This window comes from Mastigoproctus giganteus, chromosome 3, assembly GCF_048544385.1.
Source record: "Mastigoproctus giganteus isolate SK-2022 chromosome 3, ASM4854438v1, whole genome shotgun sequence".
Classification (NCBI taxonomy): Eukaryota; Metazoa; Arthropoda; class Arachnida; order Uropygi; family Thelyphonidae; genus Mastigoproctus; species Mastigoproctus giganteus.
In genome coordinates, this window is record NC_143577.1 from 160,691,629 (window position 1) to 160,718,650 (window position 27,022).

The following is a 27,022-nucleotide window of genomic DNA, read 5'->3' on the forward strand; positions in this document are numbered from 1 at the left end:
GACAAGTTCTTTCTAACCCGTACAAAAATATGGCTACGAATAACAAGGGAAATGTGAAAATATCAAAGAAGGTGATGACATTAGCGAATAAAATTGAGTTATTAGACAAAATTTCTATTGGTGAAAGTGTCTCGTCAGTGGCAAAACATTATGAAATCAATGAGTCAACAGTACGATCAATCAAAAAATCGGAAGAAAAAATCCGCCGTAGTGTCCGTGAAAACGCGCTATTGTTGCTTCAAAAATTTGCTCTGTAACTTGTGATGTTAAATTAGAAAAAATGGAAAAAGCTTTAAATCTGTGGATAGAAGACCGAACTCAAAATAAAATTCTGTTAAGTTCACTCATCATTCGTGAAAAGGCAAACTCCTTTATCAACACTTTAGCGAAACTGGTGATAGCACTGGCGGGATAAGTTTTTTAGCTATCAAAGGCACTGGTTTGAAAGATTTGTTTGAATTTTCTAATAAATATTACATTTAATATTAAATTGTTTCTTATTTTCATTTTGATGCCGTATGCTTGCATTTCACTATGTACTGTCTATGTACATAGTCATATTATGAAGGTACATATAATACATACATAGACAAAATTTCAGACTAGTTTTTCTTATATATTTCATACTTTGGAACGGAACCCCTTTATTACTATGGGAGCCATAACTCAGTATTTGCGTTTTCGGTATTCGCGGCATTTCTCAGGAACGTAACCTCCGTGAATAGTGGGGGTTTACTGTATTGTTTATTATTATTTAAATAAATAAATAAATTTTCTGTTTTTTATACTCCGGCACGTCAACCAAGTCAGTAGAGTTTACAATAAATCGTCAATACTAATATTTATCGTATTTAGTAGTCACGGGCTTGAACCCCGATCCACTCAAGGAATGCGTGCTATGCACTCTCGCTCCTGACCACTGGGCTACATTGTACTGTAATATATTAATGTCATGCAGTTTTGTTTGTATGTGCTGATGTTCGTAACTTGGGAAGTACCTGGGCTTCCACTGTATAGCAGGGATAAATGTGACTGACTCTCTAAGAGTCCAATAACATGGTTTTGTTAAGATCCAGTCTGACTAATCTAGTAAGATATGAGATAGTCACTAAGGAACTGGAAAGATATTTGAAAGACTTTTGATACAGTATTTGTGCATTATCTGGAATCCTCAGGACCATGTTGTAATGCCCTTGCTGTTTCTACCTTTTATTAATGATATCGATGATAATATTGAAGACAAAAAGGATCTAAGTTTTATAACACAATTCAATGTTGAAGTTCTCTCGGCAGTGCAGTAGAGCTGCAGGGATATTGCATGGAGTACTAAATGATATATTGAAACTTGTCAGTACAAATAATTAGGTGATTATCATACTGTACAAATCCATGGTTAGGTCACACCATGAATATTGTTCAGGGCTGCATTTCAGGAAAATTATTGATTTGCTGGAATATGTAGAATTAAGAGAAATGAGACATTCTTAATATATAAAGATACTTATTCATAAGTGAATTCCAGTTCTTTTAAGTTTAGAAACTAGGTGCCTTTCTTATGGTGACGTATTTTCTTTTTCTAAGAGAATACATATTCAAACTCAACTTGAGGAGAGGTAACCATATGATTAAAAGTACAATAAAAGGTACTTTTAATCATAAATTGCCTGTATTACTTGTGCAGGCCTAGCTCAATACAGTGAAGTATGAATGAATGGAAAAGACTTAAAATAGCCAACTAAAAGAAAAATATGGGCCAGGAAATTGGTGTATTGAGCCATCATCAAATTTTTGACAAAAGAATTTTTGTTAAAAATGGCCACTTTTAGACCAAAAGATATTTATGAATGCATTGAATATTGCATATAGTGATGCTGCCCCTTTTGAATACCAGATAAAATTTTTGTCCAGGCAGTTTAAATGGGTACAAGAATCCAAAGAAGATTAAAGCCACTATACCAGAAATGTGCCAAAATTGAAGACATGGTTATGGAAGATAGACTTATTAATGTTTCTATGATTTCCAGGGAATGTAATATTTTTGAGTGGTCTGGACTGACTCTCCTCCATAAATATTTGGACAGGTCAAAGGTCAGTTATCGCTGGATGCCAAGAGTACTCATACCTCTTCAGAAACATGGTCATTGAGGCTTGTCACAGGCATTTTTATTATGGAAGGCTATCACTTGCTACCTGAGAGTCTAAAGCTCTGATGGAACTGATATTGAGGCCTAACTTGATTCTAGTGTATCAAATTTCAGTGAAGTTCTGCAACAACCAAATCCTCTGCTTGTGCCTTCACAATTGTTAGACTATTCACAACCTTGAGTATGCTATCCCTATGCAGAAGGACTGAAACACTGTGCCTGGTATACTGGAGATGACTACCCAGATCACTGTTAGCCGAGATTGAGGTGTCGTGTCCACATTGTCCAGAGGAATCTCATCATCCAGTAAAATACTGCCATTTTACTTATCGGAGACTTGAAATGGTGAAACCCATGTTTAGTCTCCAGAGCAAAACTCTGACAACCCCAGTCTCTTTCGTCATGCAGTATGAGTGATGTCTTTCAGTTATGATGGACATCACAGCATGATCCAATATTCCTTACATTTCAAGGGTACAGCTCTAAAACAGTTTTCACAGGCTGGCCGCTAGTAGTCCACCTGCTGGTAACTCTCTCGGAGGCATCCAGATCAGCTGTTGAATAATCTTATTGCGTCTACTCGGACAGCGTTGACTGGTAGTAATCTCAGTTGTGTGTGTGTATGAAAGGCATTATCAAGGACACATTATGTGAAAGAACTGGGCATATTTTTGTTAGGTGCCATATCCAAAAATTTCATAATTTTCACATGTTCCCCTCCCTCTACTTTTACATTACCTACTGAACATGTCAAGAATGAGTCAAACAAACAAAAGAAACTATCTTATTTCTTCTGTTTGTGATAATATGTAAACCTCCCACAAAGTTTCTCATTCATTCCTAAGTGTTTATTATATTATTATAGGCATAATATTGTTTATTATATTTTATTGGTTCTAATAACTATCAAGTTTGAGGTTTTCAAAAAAAAAAAGTGCAGGATTCAAATTTGTGATGGAAATTTATATATGTATGATATAGGTCCTCAAATTTTCTTTGAAGAATTGTAACAGGTGGTGAAACATGGATTCATCACTGGGATCAGGAAAACAAAACAGGAGTCTATGCAGTGGAAACACCACAAGCCACCACTGCCCAAAATAAATTCAGGACTTAACCCTCCTCCAGGAAGATCATAGATACCATTTTTTGGGATGTGGGAGGAACTCTGATAGACTCAATATAGGAGGACAATCACTGGCAATGCCTGTCCTGCTATTTTCAAAAGTTTAAGAGGAGCCATAAAGAAATGGAGAGGGTGGAAATCAACACGTTGTGTCTTGCTTTCTGACAGCATTCCCATACATAAGTCCTATAAAGCATTTGTTGCTCTCAGTTATTTTGAATTCCAGGAATTAAACCACACTCCCTACATACCTGATCTTCAGTGATTATTTTCTCATCAGAATTCTAATGAAACACCTGGGTGCATTGATTTCCAAATGATGATGATGATCTTAAGGAAGCTGTAAATGGTCTTTCCAGAGACCAGAACAAAGGCTTCTTTTTTTTTTTTTTTTCAGATATTATATTTCCTCTTTGCCCTCAGAAATAAAGAACATATATCTGAACTTAAGGAGATTATATATATATATATATATATGAAATATAAAAACGAAGAAGTGGGGGAAAAAAAAAAAAAAAGAGAAAAATAGAAAAACAGTATGTGTACCTGAATGCGCCAAGCAGCAAAACAGGATACATGTATATACAAATGAAAGTAAAATAAAATAAAAATAAATATAGATGGAGAAGTTATTAATCACAAAATGCCAAACCTAGTTTGGCATTTTGTGATTAATAACTAATATTAATATTAGTTATATTAGCTAATATTAGTCCGTTTGATTGATTGCTGCTAACATTAGCAGCAATCAATCACTTTTCGCTGGTGCTTTAAATGATCTCTCTACTTCGCAATAATGACATTCCTATTAATTTCTTAAATTTTATTATAAAAAATCTCTCTGATTTCATTAAAGAAAAATTCGGTTTCACCATGTTCCACCTTGATTAGGGTTAATTTGATACCTGTATAGTTGTACAATTGTACATTTGAATGGTGGTATTTCCACTGCTTGGAAATTGATCACACATAATGACTTCTATTATGACTTCTATTAGAACGATGTTCGTGTTCTTTCACTTCCTAAGTTTTTCTTTTCATTTTTTAATTTAATATTACCAGTAATTACTTATGATCAATCTTATTTTCTCTATTTTATTTTGGCCACAGAGGGCTCCCATAGTTCTTCTCTTCTGAGCAACTCCACCATCGTTGTCATAGTTCTCCCTCTGTTTGCATTCCATTCTTATTAATCATATTCGCATAATTGTACCTTATTAATCATGATCGCATATTTGTATCTTCATTTCTTGATTATATTCCACTCAACTTGTTTCTGCCAAATATCATAGGTATTTAATTTTTCTCCTTTTCATATTTTATAACATGTTTCATATATCTATCACTCAAAATATACACTACAAGCTGGCAGTATTAATTTCCACTTCTACTAACACTCTCACAGCCACGGCCCTCTCTATGAGGTTGGGTACTTACACACCCGGCTTGCCTAGTATCCTTTAAACTCTTTTCCTTCTCTTTACATCTTTCTACTTTCTGCTCTTCATTTTTCCGTCCATTGAACTGTTAGTGTAATACGAGGGTGATTCGGACATTCTCATTTTTCTTATTCTCACTATCTTCGCCTCTATATTTTTAACTTCTTTTCCCTCCCTTACCTTGCATTGCTTCCTTTTTCTATACCACTACCTTGTTATTTATTATTTTTATTTTTTTAATTTACATACTTTCGACTTAAACACACTGCGTTCTTACATACTTTCTACTCAATTTATTAAACTAAACACACTGCATTTGCGTTCTTACATACTATCGACTCAATTTATTAATCTAAATACACTGCGTTGGGGCTACCTTACTCATGTTTTTTTTTTTTTTTTTTTTATCTATTTCATTTTAATAGCTTCTCCATCAGCATGAGTTTGCATAGAAACATAGTGTTTGGTACATGATCAGGTGTAGTCCCCTGGTGAAATACCTGATCTATGTACCAATTTTTAATTTTTAAAAAAAAAATTAAAAAAATTTTTAAAAATTAAATTTTTGATTCTTTAATTTTTATTTTTGAATTTAATTGTATAATTTTTATCTCTATTATTACCCTTCCCTCTTTTTCTTTCAGCTTTTGTACATATGATTAGCCTGTTAATTCAGCATTAATTCAGACTTAATTCTACTTAATGATTTTTTTTATATATACAGGGTGTTTCAGTTAAACGTTTCAGAACTTCTAAGAGGGGTAGGGTACATCCTGACAACTCGAAATCATATAGCAATGTGGGGTCGGAAATGCTTTCCTGAAGCGGTGTTGTACACAGATGCACCATAAAAAGAAAAGAGACCGTAAGTGAGAAATCGTTTTAATAATACATGAAAAGAAGCAAAAGGTACATGGATTAAAGTAAGTGTTCGAAGTTTCTTCAACCTCGTATTGCTTTCGCACAGTGGTACCTTGGAAAATGTGCTACAAATCCCCTTTTTCCTGCTGAAGTGTTGTTTTCCGATGAGGCATCCTTCACAAGGGAAGGAATTTTCAACATGCATAACGACCATATCTGGGCGGTCGAGAACCCGCATGCAATACGACGTCGTGCAGCACAGATTCGATTTTCGGTCAATGTATGGGCCGGCATTATGGGAGATCACCTCATCGGACCTTACCTGTTACTGTGTCGTCTAACCGGACCTATCTACTTGATCTTTCACAACTTTTGAGAGATGAACAGATTTCTGCATCGACGCAACACACAATGTGGTTCCAACACGATGGCGCCCCTGCCCATTATAGCGGAGATGTTCGTAACTACCTGGATGTCACATTTGGTCAACAGTGGATCGGACGTGGTGGTCCCGTGCGTTGGCCTGCTCGGTCACCCGACCTATCATGTCTTGATTTTTATTTCTGGGGTCATATGAAATCGCTAGTTTATGACACCCCTGTTGACAATGCTGAGGAGCTGGTTGCAAGAATCGCAGTAGCTGCCGAAGAAATTCGAAATTCGCCTGGAGTATTCCAGAATGTTCGGATGTCCATGCGTCGGAGATGTGAGGGGTGCATTGTAGCCCGTGGAAGAAACTTCGAACACTTACTTTAATCCATGTACCTTTTGCTTCTTTTCATGTATTATTAAAACGATTTCTCACTTACGGTCTCTTTTCTTTTTATGGTGCTTCTGTGTACAACACCGCTTCAGGAAAGCATTTCCGACCCCACATTGCTATATGATTTCGAGTTGTCAGGATGTACCCTACCCCTCTTAGAAGTTCTGAAACGTTTAACTGAAACACCCTGTATATATATATATATATATATAGGTTCTTAACATTCTTTCTCTCTTTTTTTCTCTTCAACTAGGCTTGGCATTTTGTGATTAATAACTTCTCCATCTATATTTATTTATATTTTATTTTACTTTCATTTATATATATATATATATATATATATATATATTAATCAAAAACTAAAGAGAATAAATATTAAGCTGTGTTGTTTATTTATTTCTAAGGTAGATAACTTTTTAAGCGACCCTTATATATTATTTTATTTTTAATTACAGATGTTACATATGCTTAGCTTTCATTTTTTCCTTGCATTATTTTCTCATTTTAATACAAATTGTGATAATACTGATCCTATTTGCTAGTACTAGGGCTAAGCCTGGATATTTTGTCATCTGAGGCAAGATGTGAATATAATGCCCCTCACGATTGTTATTTATGAGATATCTGTATCATCCCTCTTGTATATCTTATTTATAATTAAAGATTTAATGCTTGACACTTTTCCCTTTGCTTCACCTATCAGTTCAGCCTTGGCTATTAGTGCCTGAAGTTAGATTTGATGGTGGGCACCCAGAAGGGTTATATTAAAGAACATCACTAGTGGTGGGTGAAGTTAATTAATGTTATCTGTTATTGGAGTTCTTTTTTTTCCATATCTAAAATCAAAATATGCAGATGACCATACTACTATGAAAAGGCTTTTAGATTTCTTCACATATTTAAATTTTATGCTTGTGATAATTGAAGTGATAGTTCTGAGAGCTGTCCCTTCAGGCTGTTGGGTAGAACTTGAAACATCATGTGTAACTTTACTACTGAAAGCACTATGTCTGACATTGTGAACAGAATTTTCTTTTCATTAAGCTAATTTTGTACTATAAAGATTACAATCAGATAATCTTTATATATAAAACTCGCTGGAAATGTAGTAAAATTAATGACTGTGTATAAAATATATTTTTATGCAAAAATACCTTGCAAGCTGAGAAACTTAATTCTCTTTTTCTCAGAGTACTTTACTTCATCATTCATGAAATTGCAATTCACAAACATTTTTGGGAATGTAACTCCTGTGAACAATGAGATCCTACTTTATGTCTTTAGCTAGTTGAAGTAAAATATCATAATCCCTGTATTTTTTATATATAAATTTATATATAAGCTGCTATATTTTTATAGTTGATTATATTCCTTTTTTTTAATAGGGAATAAGCACTGTTGGAGATCTATTTGGAGCAGGAAAAATGTTTTTGCCACAGGTAATTAAGTCTGCTAGAGTTATGAAACGATGTGTGGCATACCTAATTCCTTTTATAGAAAAAGAAAAGGAAAAGCTGGCACTAATAGAAGAAAATAAGGTAAGCAAATTTTTTTATTCCATAAATAAAAAAATTAACATTAGTTTGATTTCATGATGTTCAAGAAAGTTTCACTTAATATTATAACTATTTCTGGAAAATGCAGCATCTACTGCAACTTTTGTCATAAATATATTGTTATAAGTGGTACTATTCTCTGAAACCATTGTACAGTGACCAGAAGCAAATTTTTCACACACACACACACACACACACACGGGCATATGCCCCCCCCTAACGATGCATATAAGTGTTCCTAGGTCTATCTAAAAAAACACTCAAAAACCTGGTTGTCATGCCTCCCCCCCCCCTTATGATGATACATGGATATGATCGTGCACACACACACTGAAAAGGTCCCAAATTAGGGATATCAGGTGTATACTATGAATGACTACATGTACTAATTTCCTGTTTGCTTCTTTTGTACTCTATGCTTTTTAGCTCTGTCAGGTATTGCCTTCTTTTCCAACTTTAATATCACTGGTTACTCTGAGAATGTAAAATAGTAATGTAAAACCAATTATAGTATGAAGTTGTTCATGTTCCATATTTACATTTATGTAAATACAATTACAACAATGTTACCGCATCCGGGGTAGCCGATGCGCCAGCACTGGGGACCCAGGGTACTGGTGTGAAGTGGACCACTGGCCACAGAACAAGCTCTTATAACAATGTTACTGCATCCGGGGTAGCCGATGCGCCAGCACTGGGGACCCAGGGTGCTGGTGTGAAGTGGATCACTGGCCACAGCAATAAGCTTAATACGCCGAAAAGGACAATTAACATTGGCGAATGGAATGTTCGAACGGGGCACCACGTTGGACAAAAGGAAATCATTGCCCAAGAACTACTTAGGTGCAAGATATCAATCGCGGCATTATCCGAATTAAGGCTCACCGGGTCTGGAACGATGATCATCCAACCACCAGCACCTAACGAAGCGGTTATGCTATTCTACTCTGGTGGTGAGAAACGAGAAGCAGGAGTGGGCTTTATGGTCGATGCTCAGGCCACCAGTAGTGTGATCGCTTTCCAACCAATATCGGACCGCCTGGCAGTCCTTACTGTCAAGGGCACCATCAAGACCCATATTATCTCCGCCTATGCGCCAACTGAGACTAGCCTGGACCCGACCAAGAATGACTTCTACAACCAGCTCCAACATACGCTGGATTCAATTCCGCAGACAGAAGTGATCATCCTCGTAGGGGACTTTAATGCCCACATTGGCGTGGACAGATCTGGTTGGGAAACAACAATGGGCAAGTTTGGCCATGGGAAGATCAATGACAACGGACTACGTTTGTTGTCCTTTGCCGCATCTAACAACCTGATCATTGGAAACAGCCATTTCCAGCACCCTCAAAAACATCAACTTACATGGCGAAATCCATCTGGCAAGGACTCAGCAATCCTGGACTACATTTTGATCAATGCCAAATTTCGCTCATCACTCATGGACGTTCGTGCCGTGAGGGGACCTGATTGCGGATCTGATCACTACCTCATCTGGGCTAAGGTGCAGCTCAAATTACGGCATACAAAAAGATCATCTCGGTCAGCCAAGCTGGACTGGAGGCAGCTAATGAATTCTGCCAACAAACAGGCATATCAGATCGCCCTATCCAACCGCTTCGAGATGCTGGCCGTGCCCGAGGATATAAATGAAGAAGAAAAGCAGATCTCTGATGCCATCCTGGAATGTGCCAAGCCCCTATGTCCACCTGCCCGACGTCGAACGCAACCATGGATATCATACGAGTGCCTCGACCTCGTGGACAAACGGAAACAGGCAAAGTTGGTCGGCTTTGAACGGTACCGGCAGCTAAACCGAGAAGTCCGACAAAGAATGACAGCAGAAAGAGAAGCATACTGGAACCAAGTGGCAGACGATCTTGAAGTGGCGGCATCCAAGAACGAGTACCGCACTCTCTACCGCACCCTCAGATGTCTGAGTGGAAAGACCAAATTGACTAGTGACAACATCAAGAATGCTGATGGGACCTTCATGCGATCACCATCCGAACGCCTGCAACGGTGGAGTGAATTCTTCAAAGCTTTGTATAATCACAACCCACCTCAGGGACCGCCAGCAACAGCACTCTTGATCGACCCCCCCTGAGGTCTCCATGGTCGATGTTGAGCCTACAGTAGAAGAAGTGAAAGCAGCCATACAATCCCTGAAGAATGGCAGGGCACCAGGAGTGGACCAAGTCACCACAGAAGCGATCAAAGCCGGGGGAGATGTACTGCTTCGCCGACTACACTCGCTCCTCAAAACCATCTGGTGCACTGAACAAATTCCGCTAACATGGAGGAAAGCCATTATCGTACCGATCCACAAGAAAGGTGATAACCGGGACTGCAAGAACTACCGTGGCATCAGCCTCCTTTCCATCATTGGAAAGGTCTTTATGAAGATCATCCAGTCAAGACTGCAAAAACATCGCGAGCAAACCAGTCGAGAAGAACAGGCAGGATTTAGACCCGGGCGAGGATGCTGTGATCAAATCTTTGCCATTCGTCAGCTGATGGAGGAGAGGATCCGGTGTGGACAGCGAACCGTCATTGTTTTCATTGACTTTAAGTCTGCTTTCGACTGTGTCCACCGGCCTTATGGAAACTACTAGAGGTTGAACATGTACCTCGAAAAGTCATCACACTCCTCCAAACTGCATACAACGGTTTAACCAGCCAGGTGCACATCCAGAACGATTTATCTGAGGAATTTACCATCCAAACTGGAGTCCGCCAAGGGGATGTAGCCTCCCCGTTGCTTTTCAACATCGTGGTCGACGCCATTATGAGGCAAGCATTCAGAAACAGACAGGGCATACAATATGACAAGGATCACTATGTGACTGACCTGATGTTTGCTGATGATAGTGCTATCCTTGCCAGTAACGACTCTGAAGCCACGGACATCCTCTACGACATTGCCCGCATTGCCCGGCCATACGGTTTGAAGATCAATGCTGGTAAGACAAAGGCCCTGACAACAGATGGGTCACAAGCCACCATCTATCTCGAAGGCGTCCAGATCGAGCAAGTGCAGGACTTTAAATACCTTGGGTCGCTGGTCCAGGAGAAGAAAGTTGCATCCACCATGAAAATCCACAGCAGAATTGGACAGGCGGCCACTGCGTTCGCCTCGCTCAAATGGTGTCTGTGGAAGAGGACCAACATTTCCACAAAGACTAAAATCCGACTCTTCCGGACTTTGATCCTGCCCATTCTTCTTTACGGATCGGAAACATGGATTTGTCTCAAGTTAGATTTGAACAAACTTGAGGTATTCCAAATGCGATGCCTGCGGCAGATCTTGGGCATCTCTCTTCGCGACCGCATCACTAATGATACCATCCGCGCCAGATGCCAACAGCAACCAACCATTGCCGACCAAATCCAGAAGCAAAGGCTTAGATGGTTTGGCCACATATGTAGAATGGGCATGAACAGAATACCATCCACACTCCTTTGGAGACAACGACCCACCCAATGGAGCATCCAACGGACCGCGCCTAGGAAAACGTGGGCCAAGCAAGTAGAAAATGACTTGAAGAGCCGACGTCTCGACCTTAACCAGGCCAGGACTGACGCCATGGATCGTAAGGTATGGAAGAACATCACAGAGCAAGTCCGAAACCCTGCGGCACCTACAGCAGCATACTGGTTGCGTGGCCAACCGCCTCCCCCAGCTGCCAGCTAAGGACCAAAGAAGAAGAAATACAATTATTGCTGCATACATTTGGGGATCTCCTGACCTCCCATTATTCCATTATCTTGCCATATTTCTAAGTTTTCTTTAAGAAAGAATTTTATCACTGTTTTATTAAAACAGAGTTGTTATTTTGTTTTAATAAATGATTTTTGTTACACTTCTATTGAATTCAAAATTTAAAAAATTTTTTTACGTATTCATTTCATCATCTGCATATCTGGTATCCCCACTCCAAACCATTGGAGTGGGGATACCAGATGTCTCAAAATGCAGTTGCATAAGCATTAAAAAATCAATTGTTGAATTCATTTCATCATATAACACAATTATTGTACTTAATAGTTCCAATAATTATACAAATGATTTATTTAATTACATAATTTAAAAAAAATACTTATCTACAAGATACAGGTTTACAGGTTGGCTATAATTAAAAAAAAGATTTTATAGGTCAGACAACTGAAAGACACATGACACAAAAAAGATAATAATATAAAATCCCTAAAAAGCTACTTTATGCTGGGCAGTTCTCAGGGGGAGTGCAGAAAGAATGGTAGTATACAATGTTTAGGGATGAACAGCTATACAACAGGTTTATTCATATCTCATACTAAACGTATTTCAGGTACCCCAGGGGCTCACATCTGGTGAGTATGGGCTTGGCACACCCAGGATCCTCAGCTGGATATCATCATTCTTCTCTTTCTTGGTGATTCTCTCTCTCTCTCTCTCTCTCTCTCTCTCTCTCTCGGGGTAATTCAGAAATTTTTTTTTTTGGCTAGTGCAGTATAAGCCTCAGGCTTCCTTGCACCATATGGCTAATAATAATAATAATAATAATTAATGTTCATGAAGCCATTCAGTGTGATGTCCACTGAAGTCAAAAATGTAACAGAGTCATAAAATTCAAGTTATTATTAACAGTAGCAGTAGTAGTAGTAGTAGTACTGTCAAATGATGCAAGGGAGCAAGGTTATACAGCATCAATCCACAATTAAATTCAATCATTCAGAGCCAGTAATGAAAGATGGACACATTTCTGTAAGTGTGAAATGGATAATAAATTATTGAAAATAAAACTAGCTCCTCAATGCTGGAAATCAAGGTTCCAGAAATGCAGACACAAAGAAGTTATTCTTACAAGATGGTGTATTGGGTATGTACATTACACACGTGCATATTTACTTAAAAAATAAGAGCTAGTGACATGTTCATGATGTAAAGTTTGCCTCATTGTACAGCATCTACTATTGGACTGTCTACTTTATCAAGCACAAAGAAATCAAACCATCTTTCAAAATACCTAACTTACAACCCATGTGTAATGGATATTCTTGGGAATGATGGAAGTCCTGATAATATGCTCACTTACGTAAAACTGATAAAATTCTATCACCAAATATAATACAACATTTAAAGTTTAAAATTTTGAATTAGTACTACACAGTGCAGGTGTAAAAGATGCAGTATAGCCAAAGAAGCTCTTGCACGAAAAAAAAAACCTAAACAAGAACAACAACAGCATCAACAAAAAAAAAAAAAAAAAAAATCTAACAGCACTACTTGCCTCATCTGAGGATCCTGTTTAATAATATGTCTAATACCTAACTTACAACCCATGTGTAATGGATATTCTTGGGAATGTTGGAAGTCCTGATAATATGCTCACTTATGTAAAACTGATAAAATTCTATCACCAAATATAATACAACATTTAAAGTTTAAAATTTTGAATTAGTACTACACAGTGCAGGTGTAAAAGATGCAGTATAGCCAAAGAAGCTCTTGACCAAAAAAAAAAACCTAAACAAGAACAACAACAGCATCAACAAAAAAAAAAAAAAACTAACAGCACTACTTGCCTCATCTGAGGATCCTGTTTAATAATATGTCTAATTCTTGTTTAAATTTATTCAAACTACCCACTTCCACAAAGCCAAATGGTAGTGTGTGACAACAATCAATTACTCTCTGGCTAACCACAAATTTTTGCATATCTATTCTGCATCCATCCTGCAGCCATTTGCAATTTGAATACAGTAGAACTTCAATTGTCCATCAGGTACAGGACCGAGACCATGATGGATAATCAAATAGACAGATATTAGAATATCTCTCTATACATTAAAAAAGTTTTCCTCCTAGTGATATTTATTCAAGTCAATGGGAGAAGAGGGTGAGGCAATTATGCCACTACAAATGCAATTAATTATTGACAACTCCCTCCATAACATTCACCAATCTTGTGCATGTGCTTCACTGTCTGACATTCGATGTTCCATTGTAATTTTTTTGTATATTAATGAATACTGTATTTAATTAATAGATAACAGAGCAGCAAAGGCTCAATACATTCTACATTATAAATAAATTAGTCTAGAAATGGAGGATTTACCTCTATGATGTCTTGTAGAACACTTCAGTGCTGATACTCTCCATTGTTGAATAACTATACAAATAGATTACATGTATTCCACACCCTAGTGGACAAAATCAATTATCCAATGCACCACAGAATCAAAGGCCCGCAGACCCCAAGCCTGACCCCAAAATACATCGAATCACCAACTCTTAATCTTTGGGTGAGAGAATACAATACATCCATATTTTAAAAACAATTTAAATGCTTTGAAACCAAATAAATAATGAATCCATACTTTTAATACTTTAAAAACTAATACTAAACATAACAAACATTAAGACTCTTCTTAAACATTAGGAAACTAAAGAATTTTGTTACTTCCCTAAAGCGAAGCGGATGAGGCTTTTCAACCAAGGTCATGATCACAGGAAAGTGAAACGTGAGTATTGCGGTGGAATTTTATAGCATGGAGATTAGTTGCAATCCTGGCGCATGCGCATGAAGGACCATTAATCTGAGATGGGGTGGGGGCGATGTACATTGACTGAATTTTGATGTAATTTAATTTCAAGCGTCTCCGAAATTAATAGTTTGGTATAATTATGTTGGATGCTGAGAATTTTTGCTTTACTGAATAGAAACGTGTGGCCTTCACTGATCGCATGGAATGCGAGTTCCAAAGCCGAGGAGTAGGATGAAAGGACAGAAATCGTCCTTTCATCCTCAGCCGAGCTCACATCTGATTCTCACATTGAGTATACAACGAGTGGATCCCTGGTATGAGGAGTGCAATCCTTGCAAGATACATTGTAGACTAAATCAATTAATTGGAACGTAAAAGAGGATTGGACTTCATGGTTTTTAAGGGCAGGATGTGGTTTCATTGTGGGTTTGGCTGTGATTTTGAATTGTGTGTCTTTGAAAATACTATTTAGCTGTTTGAACCATTGTTCAATATATGGTAAAGCAATAAAATATTTTTTTATGTTATTATTGTTGATAACAGGAGAGGTATTACGTAATCTATTTTTTGCTTGTAACCTTATTTCATTTATAATAGGTTGGGGTAACCTCTATTTTGAAATCTGTATCTTAGTGTTTGTATTTCTGTGTTTAGGGCTGATTCTGATGTTGAGTTGTAGGCATTGAGAAATTGATTTAGGATAATGAATCTTTTATAGATGAAGAGGTGGTAGCTATTGTAATGAAGAAGCATTCCAGTGTTGGAATACTTCTTCATTACAATATGGTGGCCTTTCAGTATATACTGAATTGAATTTTGATCATAACCCGTGTGAGGGTGAAATTTAAATGTAATGATTTTGTTTCAGTATTTTCGGATTCTAGTGTGAAGCTTAATCTTGCATGGATTTTATTAAAATTCTGTAGAATGTCCTGTATGGTCCCTGCATCTGTGATGCAGAGTACAGTAATACCCCGAAGTTACGCGATAGGTGGGTCCGACGAAAAGCGCGTAAGTCGAATTCGCGTAAGTCGGGGTAAAACTTTGTATATAAATACATATAAATTTTGCTTAATTGGGACCAAGGACTAACAAAAACACTAGTTTAGAAGAAAAATATTAATAAAATTGCAGTTCTTTATACATATTAATACAAAATATGTGTTAAAAAAAACAAATGACTTACGTAAAAAAGTTATTTCGATGTCGATGGCTTCATAAAATCTAACAAATTCGTCTGACGACACAGCGCGTTCTTTTTTTCACGCAGAATTCCTTAGTAGCAAGCTAATAATTTTTTTATTCCTTGCTTTGTAGCTATAACGCGTTCTTCGTTGGAGTCTATGTTTTCTAAAATTTTTAAGCCCTTTACAGTAAATTGAGCCCTTTTCAATTTTCAACCTGTCAAGTTTGCAATTGTCATGTGCTTTTCGCCGTTGCTTCATTTAGGCCTGTAGCACGTGCAATATCACATGGTCTTTCATTTCGCTCAAAGCGTTCCACAATTTCATATTTTTTCTCTATCGACAGAGGTGGACTGGCCATAAGCCTTACCGGGGAAACCCCGGTGGGCGTGTGTGATTTTGGCCATAAACCATAGTATGAGGCCACTATAAATTTTCCCGGGTAAGAATTTTTGACCCAGTCCGCCTCTGTTTATCGATAATTGCTTTTCTTTTTCTCTCTGAATCTGCAGTGTCTTCACCAGGACGCTTCCTTTTCACACCTTTTAATTAAGTATTTTACTCATTTTTAGGGAATAAAGCACAATTACAAAACGAGGAGGCACGCTTGATACGCATAAACAAAGCTGCGCGCATGTAGCAACTGAATAAACAACACCATAAAGGCAGAGATACACAATTAACACCTCACATTTCTAGGGGTTACTACCATAAAACAATAAAAATCCAGTTGCGTTTCTGCTAGTGAAATCTGTTACAAACTGGTAGTAAACTCGATCTAATTGCATTTGCGATTATACCGATAGCTGGAATTGTGTTGGTTTTTACGTTATTATGGTGAAATGTGTTTCCCCTTCACTGATATAAAAAACATAAAAGCAGCAAAGTTGAATTTTGTTCATCTTTCGCTCTCATTCTCCGCCGTCGCACCGTATATCGATAACATATGAAAAACAACCTTGAAGATAGTGGGCGGCAGCGTTGCCAAACGAAAAAAATCAAGAACCGCGTAACTCCGAGTTCGCGTAAGTCGGGGTATTACTGTATATCATCCAGATACAGTGGCAGATAAAGAAAACTGCATCACTTTGTGAATTTTGCAAATATTGTTTTGCACTGCATTGTGGGTTGCAGAAATGTTCAAAATGCATTTGTTAGATGGGATCTCTGTGATTGAATCTCTGTGAACACAGACAAGAATCTCTGTGAATGAAATCCAATAAAAAGACCACCTGATATACCTAATTGCCATAAATATCTTCCCAAAGGGTCAAATGTTTAATTAATGGAAATAGGAGAAATCATGCAAATGGCAATTATGACAACCAAACATACATTTTATTGCATTTACATGTACACGCTGAAATGACAAGTTAACGTAATAATATTATGTACTGTAAATCAGCAAAATAATAAGTCCTCAATATTTTGTTTTTCCTCCTCGAGCTGCAATTACAGCCTTACAGTGATGTGGCATATAGTTAATCGACTTCTGGATAAACAGTTGCCCAATTTCGTGCATATCACAATGCACGAAATTGGGCAACACCCTTACAATGCTCTCCTGAAGCTGAATCTTACTTGTTGGCTTCTTCTGAGTAATTTTAGATGACATTATGTATCAGCAATTTTCAATAGGGTTCAAATCTCTACTGTTTCCGGGCCAGTCTAACACTGTAATGCCAGCATTTCTGAGATATGACTGCACCTAAAGGGAGAAAAACAAGGGAAAACATTGGCGTAAGTATGTTTTATTCCTTATGACAAGAAGACAAACTCATCATTAAATCTAAATAGCATAAAACTTACCAATTTTACTGTGTAGCAAGGTGCTAAGTCCTGTTGAAAAATGCAGTTTTTGACGTCTGTGTGATGATCCCTAATAACTGGCTTCAGGAACTCCCCCAAGATAGCAGTGTAGGTTTCTGCATTCACTGTTCCATTAATAAACTTAATTTGCCCCACCCCTTTGCTTGTTATGCATCCCCAGACCACATGACTGGTGGGGGCGCCTCCGTAGCCAGCTGGGAAGAAGCAGCAGTGCGTAGCACATGCTTCTTGATTAGACCGGGGTTCGAGCCCGTCACCACCAAATATGGAGCATGCGGAAAGGTCAGGGAATGACCACCGCACCGGAGCAATATAGCCTTAGTTGCTAATGCTCCTAAAAACCAAATAACAACAACATGACTGGTGGGGAACTTTACAATCGGTATTATGCAGTCAGGATGGTATGCCTCCGATTTTCATCTACTGACATATCGCTTCCCATCCGAGCCATGGAGGTTAAATTTTGATTCGTCAGAAAAGATGATGGTGTCCCATTGTTCTTTTATCCATGAAACATGAGTTTTAGCCCTAGAAAGTCGCTTCTTCCTCATTTGTTGGGTCAACAAAGGCTTCTTCTTCTTGGGCCGATAGGCATGCAGACCACATTCCGAAAGCAGTTCGTGCACTTGTTTCAACACCAGGCCATCTCAAAGTCCAGTTTTTTATCAGGAGCACTAGCATGGTGATTATGAAGGCATAGCCGTTTCAAATATCGATCTTGGAAAGGCATGGTCACTCTCTTACGGCCTGATCCAGGTCTTCTTTTCACATCATCAGTTTCACGCTTTAATTTCAGCACTGAATAGACTGGGATACTGTTGACTGGTGGCAGCCTATTTTGCCACCAGTCAACAGTATCCCAGATAGCACGCATAGAAAGCCCTTCTTGGGACAGAGCCAACAGCTACACTTTTTTTTTTTCTTGGTGTCAACTCAACATATCGAGTCATGCTTTCACATCTGCAAAACAGGATACTAATGAGCATGTATACCTTTCAATGCCTATTTATAGAAACGGCTGATGCAGTACCTTGCAATTACTGTCTGATGCAATAGAAGTGTTATCTGATGCAATACCTTTGCTTTGTTACAAACAAAATGACTGTAATCAAACAATATCTTATACGTTTCACTATAAATGTTACTTTTTTTTAAGGTGTTGCAGTTTTTTTTTTTTTTGTCCACCACTGTATCTACCATAGTAGGTGACCCACGGAAGAAAGGGTGTTAAATGTATTGTTTCAATAGTGGTAAGGCATATTTCTGCTAGTAAACCACTTAGATTTAACCCCATGGGTAGGCCATAAAACTGTTTGTAAACTTTACCTTGGAACGTGATACAATTGGCTTCAGTTAAAGTCTTAACAGATTATGTAATACCTCTTATGTAATAACAGATTAGTAATACCTCTCCTGTTATCAACAATAATAACATAAGAAAATATTTTATTGCTTTACCATATATTGAACAATGGTTCAAACAACTAAATAGTATTTTCAAAGATGCACAATTCAAAATCATAGCCAAACCCACAATGAAACCACATGCTGCCCTTAAAAACCATGAAGTCCAATCCTCTTTCACGTTCCAATTAAATGATTTAGTCTACAATGTATCTTGCAAGGATTGCAACTCCTCATACCAGGGATCCACTCGTACACTCAATATGAGAATGAGACAACATTCAATATCTGTCCTTTTATCTTGCTCCTCAGTTTTGGAACTCACATTCCATGCGATCGGTAAAGGCCACACCATCCTATTTAATGAAGCAAAAATTCTTAGCATCCAACATAATTATGCCAAACTATTAATTTTGGAGACACTTGAAATTAAATTACATCAAAATTCAGTCAATGTACGTTGCCCCTACCCCATCTCAGATTCATGGTCCTTCACGCGCATGTGCAAGGATTGCAACTATTCTCCATGCTATAAAATTCCACTGCAATACCTGTGGTTTCACTCTCCTATGATCATTACTCTGGTTGAAAAGCCCCGTCTGCTTCGCTTCAGGGAAGTAACAAAATTCTTTAGTTTTCTTATGTTTCAGAGGAGTCTTAATGTTTGTTATGTTTTAATATTAGTTTTTAAAGTATTAAAAATATGGTTTCATTATTTATTTGGTTTCAAAGCATTTAAATTGTTTTTAAAATACGGACATATTGTTATTCTCTTGCTCAAAGATTAGGGTTGGTGATTCGATGTATTTTTGGGTCTGTGGGCCTCCGATTCCGTGGTGCATTGGATTGTTGATTTTGTCTATGGGGGATACATTTAATCTATTTATATAGTTATTCAACAATGGAGAATATCAGCACTGAAGTGTTCTACAAGACATCATAGAGGTATTTCCTCCATTTCTAAACTAATGAATATTGTATACATGTATTTATAAATAGTTTAGTATTTTGTAAATATTTTAAATATTTGTATGGTTAGTAAATATTTCAGTTAAATATTTTACTCCTGCTCTTTCAGATGCAACAATATTCCTCATGCATTATGGAACCTGAAGCAAAAGGCCTTTGGCTAACATCTATCATTTGGGTACCACTTGTCTCCGTGCAGTGGATGTTGTCTTAGAATGGAGCGATTGTATGGTCGAGTTCTGTAATTGGGTGATTATTATGAATGCGTTTTGTTTCTGATTGTTTTGTGTTGTGGAAGAGGGGATTGCTTACCTTATCTAGGGTGTTTAACCCTCCATTCCGCTGTTTTAAAATCGGAAAACGAGTTCCCAATTTTAAAACAGTGGCAAGTGAGGGGATAAACACCCTGGGTATGTCAACCTAGGAGGAAAGGTGGGGATGGGGCTAAACAGTGAATGTTACCTGCCAGTCACTGCCTTCTTCCTGACTTTTAGTCGAGGTATGGAGTAGTAGTACCTAAGATCTGAATTTTTACCAGGCCTTTTCCTAATTGACCTATATAAACACAAGTAAATAATTACATAGTGATATTTATTTGACCTTGAGAATGCACTGCACTACAAATGCACTGGTAAATAATTACATAGGTCATTTCCTGATTTGATATCAATCAGTGCATTTCGACAGGTGTGTCTTTTACATAGAAAAGATTTGACTTACTCCATCATACCTCTATGTATTACGAAGAAAAGCATGCATGGGGGTTGGTGAGCAAAGCGAGCAGGAGGGAACCCCCTAGTGTACATTAAAAACATTATACATACAATAGATTGGGTCATCTAACTTGTTTATTTTATTATACAATACATAACCTAATGAAATTTAATTAAACTTTAATTATTATTTATTTTTTACCGGATCATCAAAAAAAGCATAGTACAGATATCTACATACATACCTATTTTTAATATTTTGACTTACATTGAACTAGTCATAAAAAAATTTAAAAGAAAACAATATTACATACATACAACATTGTTCTAATGTCATTAAATAAATTTAAAATAAAACAATTTTACATAATTAAATTTCTTTTCTAAAAAGTCAGTCAATTTTTTTTTTTTTGTTTCATTACCCCTCGAGCTTTTTGGGAGGCAATGTTATGAATTTTATGCAGAAGTAACATGTGCATAGCATCTGCTTCTTCTTCTTGTACCTCGAACCACTTAACACACTTTGACAACATAGTTGCAGCTTCATAGTGGCTAAATATGTTTGTTGTTCCATCAGCATCAGCTTTTTCTTCTTCTTCAGTTTCAGAATCATCCGAAATTGTCATCACTCTTTGCACAATTTCGCATCCAATGTCCATTTTGTCCATATCCAGCCAATCATTTACTTCCACCATTGAAATCTTTTTAAAACCAGGAATATTCAAATGTAACTGCAAAATTTCAGTTTACTTTGGAATGGTTTCTGTATCACTTGAATATTTTTCTGGCCACAACTTATTCACTTCTTTGTATTGTTTGAACTGGAACATCATTCCAGGCATCAGCGACATTGAAAATTGCATCTTTTATAGTATAGCTTTTCCAAAACTCTAACTGTAATTTATTTTCTGCCAAAACAAGTTTTTGAATGAACATTTTGCGATAACGTTTCATACTCTCAATCACGTCTTGATCCATCAGTTGAATGAGAGACATTATCTTTGCTGGCAGAAAGTGGCATGATATTTTTCCATCATTGCTTTTTAAATCACATACATGTATGGGATGAGTAGGTGCATTTCCCATCAGTAGCATTGCATATTGTGGTAAACGTTTTGATGCTAAATGTGATCTTACATATGGTACAAATATTTTATGAAACCAATCATGAAATATATCTTGGCTCATCCATGCGTTGTTTTGTGAGAAATATTTAACTGGCAAAGCATTTAAATATATTTTTAAATGATCTAGGCATTTTTTGATTTTCCTATAACAACCAAAGGCAATTTATGACTACTGCTGGCATTAGCACATACCATTATAGTGATGCAATCTTTTTGCATCTTATATCCTGGTCCCATATGTTTATTCATTGAGGCCAGTGTCTTTTGAGGTAATCCTTACAATTAAGGCCAGTCAGTATGTTCTGACTCTGTGCAGTCAGAGTGACTGATCTGCCTTTCTAAATCCCGTGTGTTTTTCAAAGAAAAATTCTTTCATAGTACTCAACTGTGGAGGCGCCTCCATAGCCAGGTGAGAAGGAGCAGCAGTGTATAACACACGCTTCTTGATTAGACCGGGTTTCAAGCCCGTGACCACCAAATATGGAGGATGCGGAAAGGTCAAGGAATGACCACCGCATATCCCCGGAGCAATATGGCCTTAGTTGCTAATGCTCCTAAAAACCAAATAACAAACAAACTCAACTGTGAAAGAATTTTTCATATTTAAATCCGGATTAACTATAACCAGATTAGTGAGGGTTTACTGTATCCATCCAGTTCCTTTCTTACTTTGTGATAGTAATTTGGAAAAGGAATTGATAGTAGCTAATTAGATTGCTAAGACAAGATTCCTCCCTTAACAATCCCATGCTGTGTTTTCCCAGGAACAGAAGTTAAGCTTACAGGTCTGAATCATCTTTTGACATCACATCATGCCTACTTGCATGCCTACCAACTATAGGAATCTCTCTAGAATCTAAGAATGCCCTCATATTATGGCCAAGGGTTTATTTATCTCTTCTGTTGCTTCTTTTAATATAACATCATTCCTTATTACTTTTAGCTTTAGCAATTTTTCTTCCTATTCTGATAATAAGAAATTAAACAACACTACACTACACATAAATTTTAAAGGGAAAAAATGGTTGAGTTTATGGAAAAAAGCTGGAAAGAAAACTTTATGGAAAACATATAACCCAACCATTTAGAAGCCAAATTTGAAGAAATTTCAATTTCCTTGTAGATATTGTTAAAGTACAGAGCTAATCACCCATTATTAACAAGGTGCAGAGCCGATCACCCATTATTAACAAGGTGCAGAGCCGATCACCCATTAACATTCATACAGTATCATAGAACTGGCAAAAGACTGGGAAGTCAACTCCATAATCAAGAGCCATAGACTTGAGAACAATATCCACAAGCAAATTGAAATTTCTTCAAAATTGGCCTCTTAGTGGTTGAGGTTATTGGAATGTTTTCTGTAAAATATTCTTTCCACCTTTTTCATTAAACTCAATAATTTTTTGCTATTAAAATTTACATGGAATGCAGTGTTGTTTCATTTCTTTGGAAAAGGAATTGGAAAAGGAATTTCTCTTCCAATTTTTCTCATTTACAACAAAATCACTTATAAATTGATGTACTTCTGGTGTAAACATTGCTAAAAACTTCTTCACATGTGAATGCAGAATAGTGATTTATTTTAGCATCAGCATTAGTAGAGGCATATGATGCAAGAAAGCAAGCTTATACAGCATCAGCTAAAAAAAAAACACTGGAATCACTGGAAATGTTTGTCTAGTTCTGCCTTGAATTTATTTAAACTGTCAACTTCTACAATAACAGATGGAAGTTTTTTCCAGTAATCAATCACCTGCTGGCTAAAGGCAAACTTCTGCACATCTATTCAACAGTTGTCTTTTCTCAAATTGAATTTATTCCCCCCCCAGGTGCAGAATCTGAGGAGGACGAATACCATCTGCAGAGAGCTTGTTCAAACCATTCAAGGCCTCGTACACCTCAATCAGATCACCTTGCAGGTGCCTAGTCTCCAAACACTGCCATTTGCAGTACCTCTGTAGCCAGGTGGGCAAGAGCAGCAGTGTGTAGTCCAGGCTTCTTGATTAGACTGGAGTTCAAGCCCGTGACCACCAAATACGGAGGATGCAGAAAGATCAGGAAATGACCACAGCATATCCCCGGAGCAATATGGCCTTAGTTGCTAATGCTCCTAAAAACCAAATAACAATAACTGCCATTTGCAGAACTTAAGCCTTTCTTCGTAAAAGGAACTTTTTTTTTGTTTCACCAATCTCATTGCCCTTCTCTGTATCGTTCCACCAGCTCTACATCCTTCCTAAAATGAGGCCTCCAGACCTGTATACTGTACTCAAGGTGTGGCCTGACCATTCCCTTATACAAGGGGATAATCACCTCCTTATCCCTGTTAAAAAACTTCCTGTATATCATTGACAAGACACCATGAGCTACTCTTGCAGACTGTCTGCACTGCTCAGAAAACTTCATATCTGACTGGAAAATTACCCCCAGGTCTTTTTCATTCTCTGCCACACTGAGTGTAACACCACACAGTTGATACATTACTCTAAGGTTACTGCTACGCATATGCAGTACTTTACATTTATCAATGTTAAACTTCAGTTGCCACCTCTTAGCCCATTTGCTCAACTTTTTTAAATCCTGTTGCAGTAGGGTACTGTCATTAGTGTGACTTAAAAACCATGCCAACCTTCATATCGTCTGCAAAGTTGGACATTAAGCCTGATATACATTCATCAATATCATTAATAAATTCAGAAAATAACAATGGACCCAACACTGAATTCTGGAGGACTGCTAATAACATTAGTCCATGAAAAGCAGTGTCCGTTGATTATCACTCTCTGTGTTCTGCCACTCAACGATCCCTTTAGCCAAATCAGCAATTTGCACTTGATGCCATACTGCTCCAATTTCTTTTTAGTAGTCTTCCATGTGCAACAGTATCAAAAGATTTCTTAAAACCCAAGTATATGATATCAAAATTATTTTTTTGCATCCAGTTCCTTGGTGACCACATCATAGTATCCAATCAAATTGCCCAGACATGACCTCCCTTTAACAAATCCATGCTGTCTGAACTATAATTGCAGTCTTGTTTAGATGATCCTGCAGTGCCTCTTTAACCAGTATCCCCATTAATTTCCCCAGAACAGTAGTTAAACTAACAGATCTGTAATTACTTGTGTCACCCTTTGATCCTCCTTTGTGAATTGGGGTCACATTTGCACATCTCCAGTCCATGGGGAGTCACCTCCCTTGAGTCTAAGGATGCTCTCATAATTATGGCTAAGGGTTTGCTTACTTCCTTTGCTGTCTCCTTTAATATAACTGGATAGATCCCATCCACCCCGAGTGCCTTTCTTATGTTTAACTTCAACAATTTCTCCTTCACTTTTCTCTCAGATATTATAAAATCATTTAGCTTTCTGCCAGAGTTTTATAAACTTCTGGCATTTCCCTCCCTGAATAATTTTTTCAGCAACCTGTACAGAATCATCAGTAGTTAAGTCATTGATATCTAGTGAGCCAATGTTGTTCATCCCTTTCTGTCTATTGTTAACATCATTTTTTAGCAAACAAAGAATTGTTTACTTAAAAAAAATAATAAATATAAAATCCCTAAAAAGCCACTTTATGCTATGAGATTGGGGGTGTGGGGCATGGAGGGAATGGTTGTATACATTTTGTAGGGGTGAACAGAACCCATTTTAAGCATTGGTGTTCATGGATCTCTTAAATGCAATGTCCACTGAAGTCAACAAATTATCAGAGTTAGCATTAGCATTAGCATTAGTAGAAGCATTTGATGCAAGAAAGCAAGCTTATGCAGCATCAGCCAAAAAAAAAAAAACCCACTTCCACTTCACCCCTCTGTTCGTTCAAAATACCTGTCCAGCTGAGCTTTAAACTTATTTAGGCTATCAACCTCCACGACAAGGGATGGAAGTCTGTTCCACCAACCAACCACCCGCTGGCTAAAGGCAAATTTCCGCACGTCTATCCTACATCTGTCCTTCCTCAATTTGAATTTATGCTCTCTCTGGTGATTATTCTGAGCTAGAGGAAGAATCCCATCAGCATTGAGCATGCTCAAACCATTCAAGGCTTTATACACCTCTATCAGATCACCTCACTGGTGCCTAGTCTCCAGACACTGTAATTTGCAAAACTTAAGCCTTTCTTCGTAAGAGCACCCCTTTGTTCCATTCACTAATCTTGTTGCCCTTCTCTGTACTCGTTCCAGCAGCTCTACATCCTTCTTGAAATGAGGCCTCCAGACCTGTATACAGTACTGTAGGTGTGGCCTGACCATTGCCTTATACAAGGGAATAATCACCTCCTTATCCCTGCTGGAAAAATTCCTGTATATCATTGACAATACTCCATGAGCTACTCTTGCAGCCCATCTGCACTGCTCAGAGAACTTCATATCTGCCTGTACAACCACCCCCAAGTCCCTTTCATTCTCTACCACTGTCAGTGTAGTACCACAGAGTTGATACGTTGCTCTGGGGTTGCTGTTTCCCATGTGTAGTACTTTACATTTGTCAATGTTAAACTTCATTTGCCACCTCTCAGCCCATCTGCTCAACCTTTCGAGATCCTGTTGCAGCAGCATAGTGTCAGTAGTGTCCTTGACAACCCTTCCAACCTTTGTATCGTCTGCAAACTTGGACATTAAGCTTGATATACCATCATCAATATCATTTATAAATACAGAAAACAATAATGGACCCAACACTGAGCCCTGAGGGACTCCACTAATAACATTAGTGCACGATGAGCAGTGTCCATTGATTACCACTCTCTGTCTTCTCCCCCTCAACCACCCCTTTATCCATAGCAGCAATTTGCCTCCAATGTCACACTGTAGTAGAATCATGTTGTCGAATTGAGTTGTAGAATCATGTTGTCACTTGTTATTTGTAATATTTTTGTTTCAGAATATTTCTGGGCCATTCCTAGTGTTTGTTCATTTTGTGCACTGCAAAAAGGCAGCTTTGTGCTGGGGGTAGAAAAATTTATCTTTCAGTATTCCTTCAGTAAATGCATTCTTTGTTGATCAAAAACAAAGATATTTTATATATTATCAAATCATATAAAACATTCAGTTATAAATTGTATGTTTTTGCATTATAAAGCACAATGGTTTTAAATACATGTCCCCATTTTGATACATACACCATTGTTGCAGGTTCAGTGTATTTTCAGAATTTTAATGTTAGAAGTACTTGAGTGGTTCCAATATCATATTAATTTGCTAAGTGTTTGAAATAATAAAAAAAAATAAAACAAATGTGTGTTTATAAAATAAATTTAATATAGGTTAATGAACAAATGCTCATCCTTACAGAATTAATGTCGTGAGGAGCTCACTTACTTCCCTAGCTACCTGCACTAAACTGACTTTAATTGGTTCTGAAACT

General features: G+C 37.4%; 1 protein-coding gene across 1 annotated transcript in view; it reads left to right on the plus strand.

Annotated features, from left to right (window-relative positions):
- Window positions 1-27,022, plus strand: part of LOC150088367 (methionine synthase-like) — a 668,558-nt gene that overhangs the window by 306,255 nt on the left and 335,281 nt on the right. Inside the window, 1 exon segment of the mRNA XM_090370745.1 lies at window positions 7,719-7,871. Coding sequence (XP_090226871.1) covers window positions 7,719-7,871 — 153 coding nt within the window.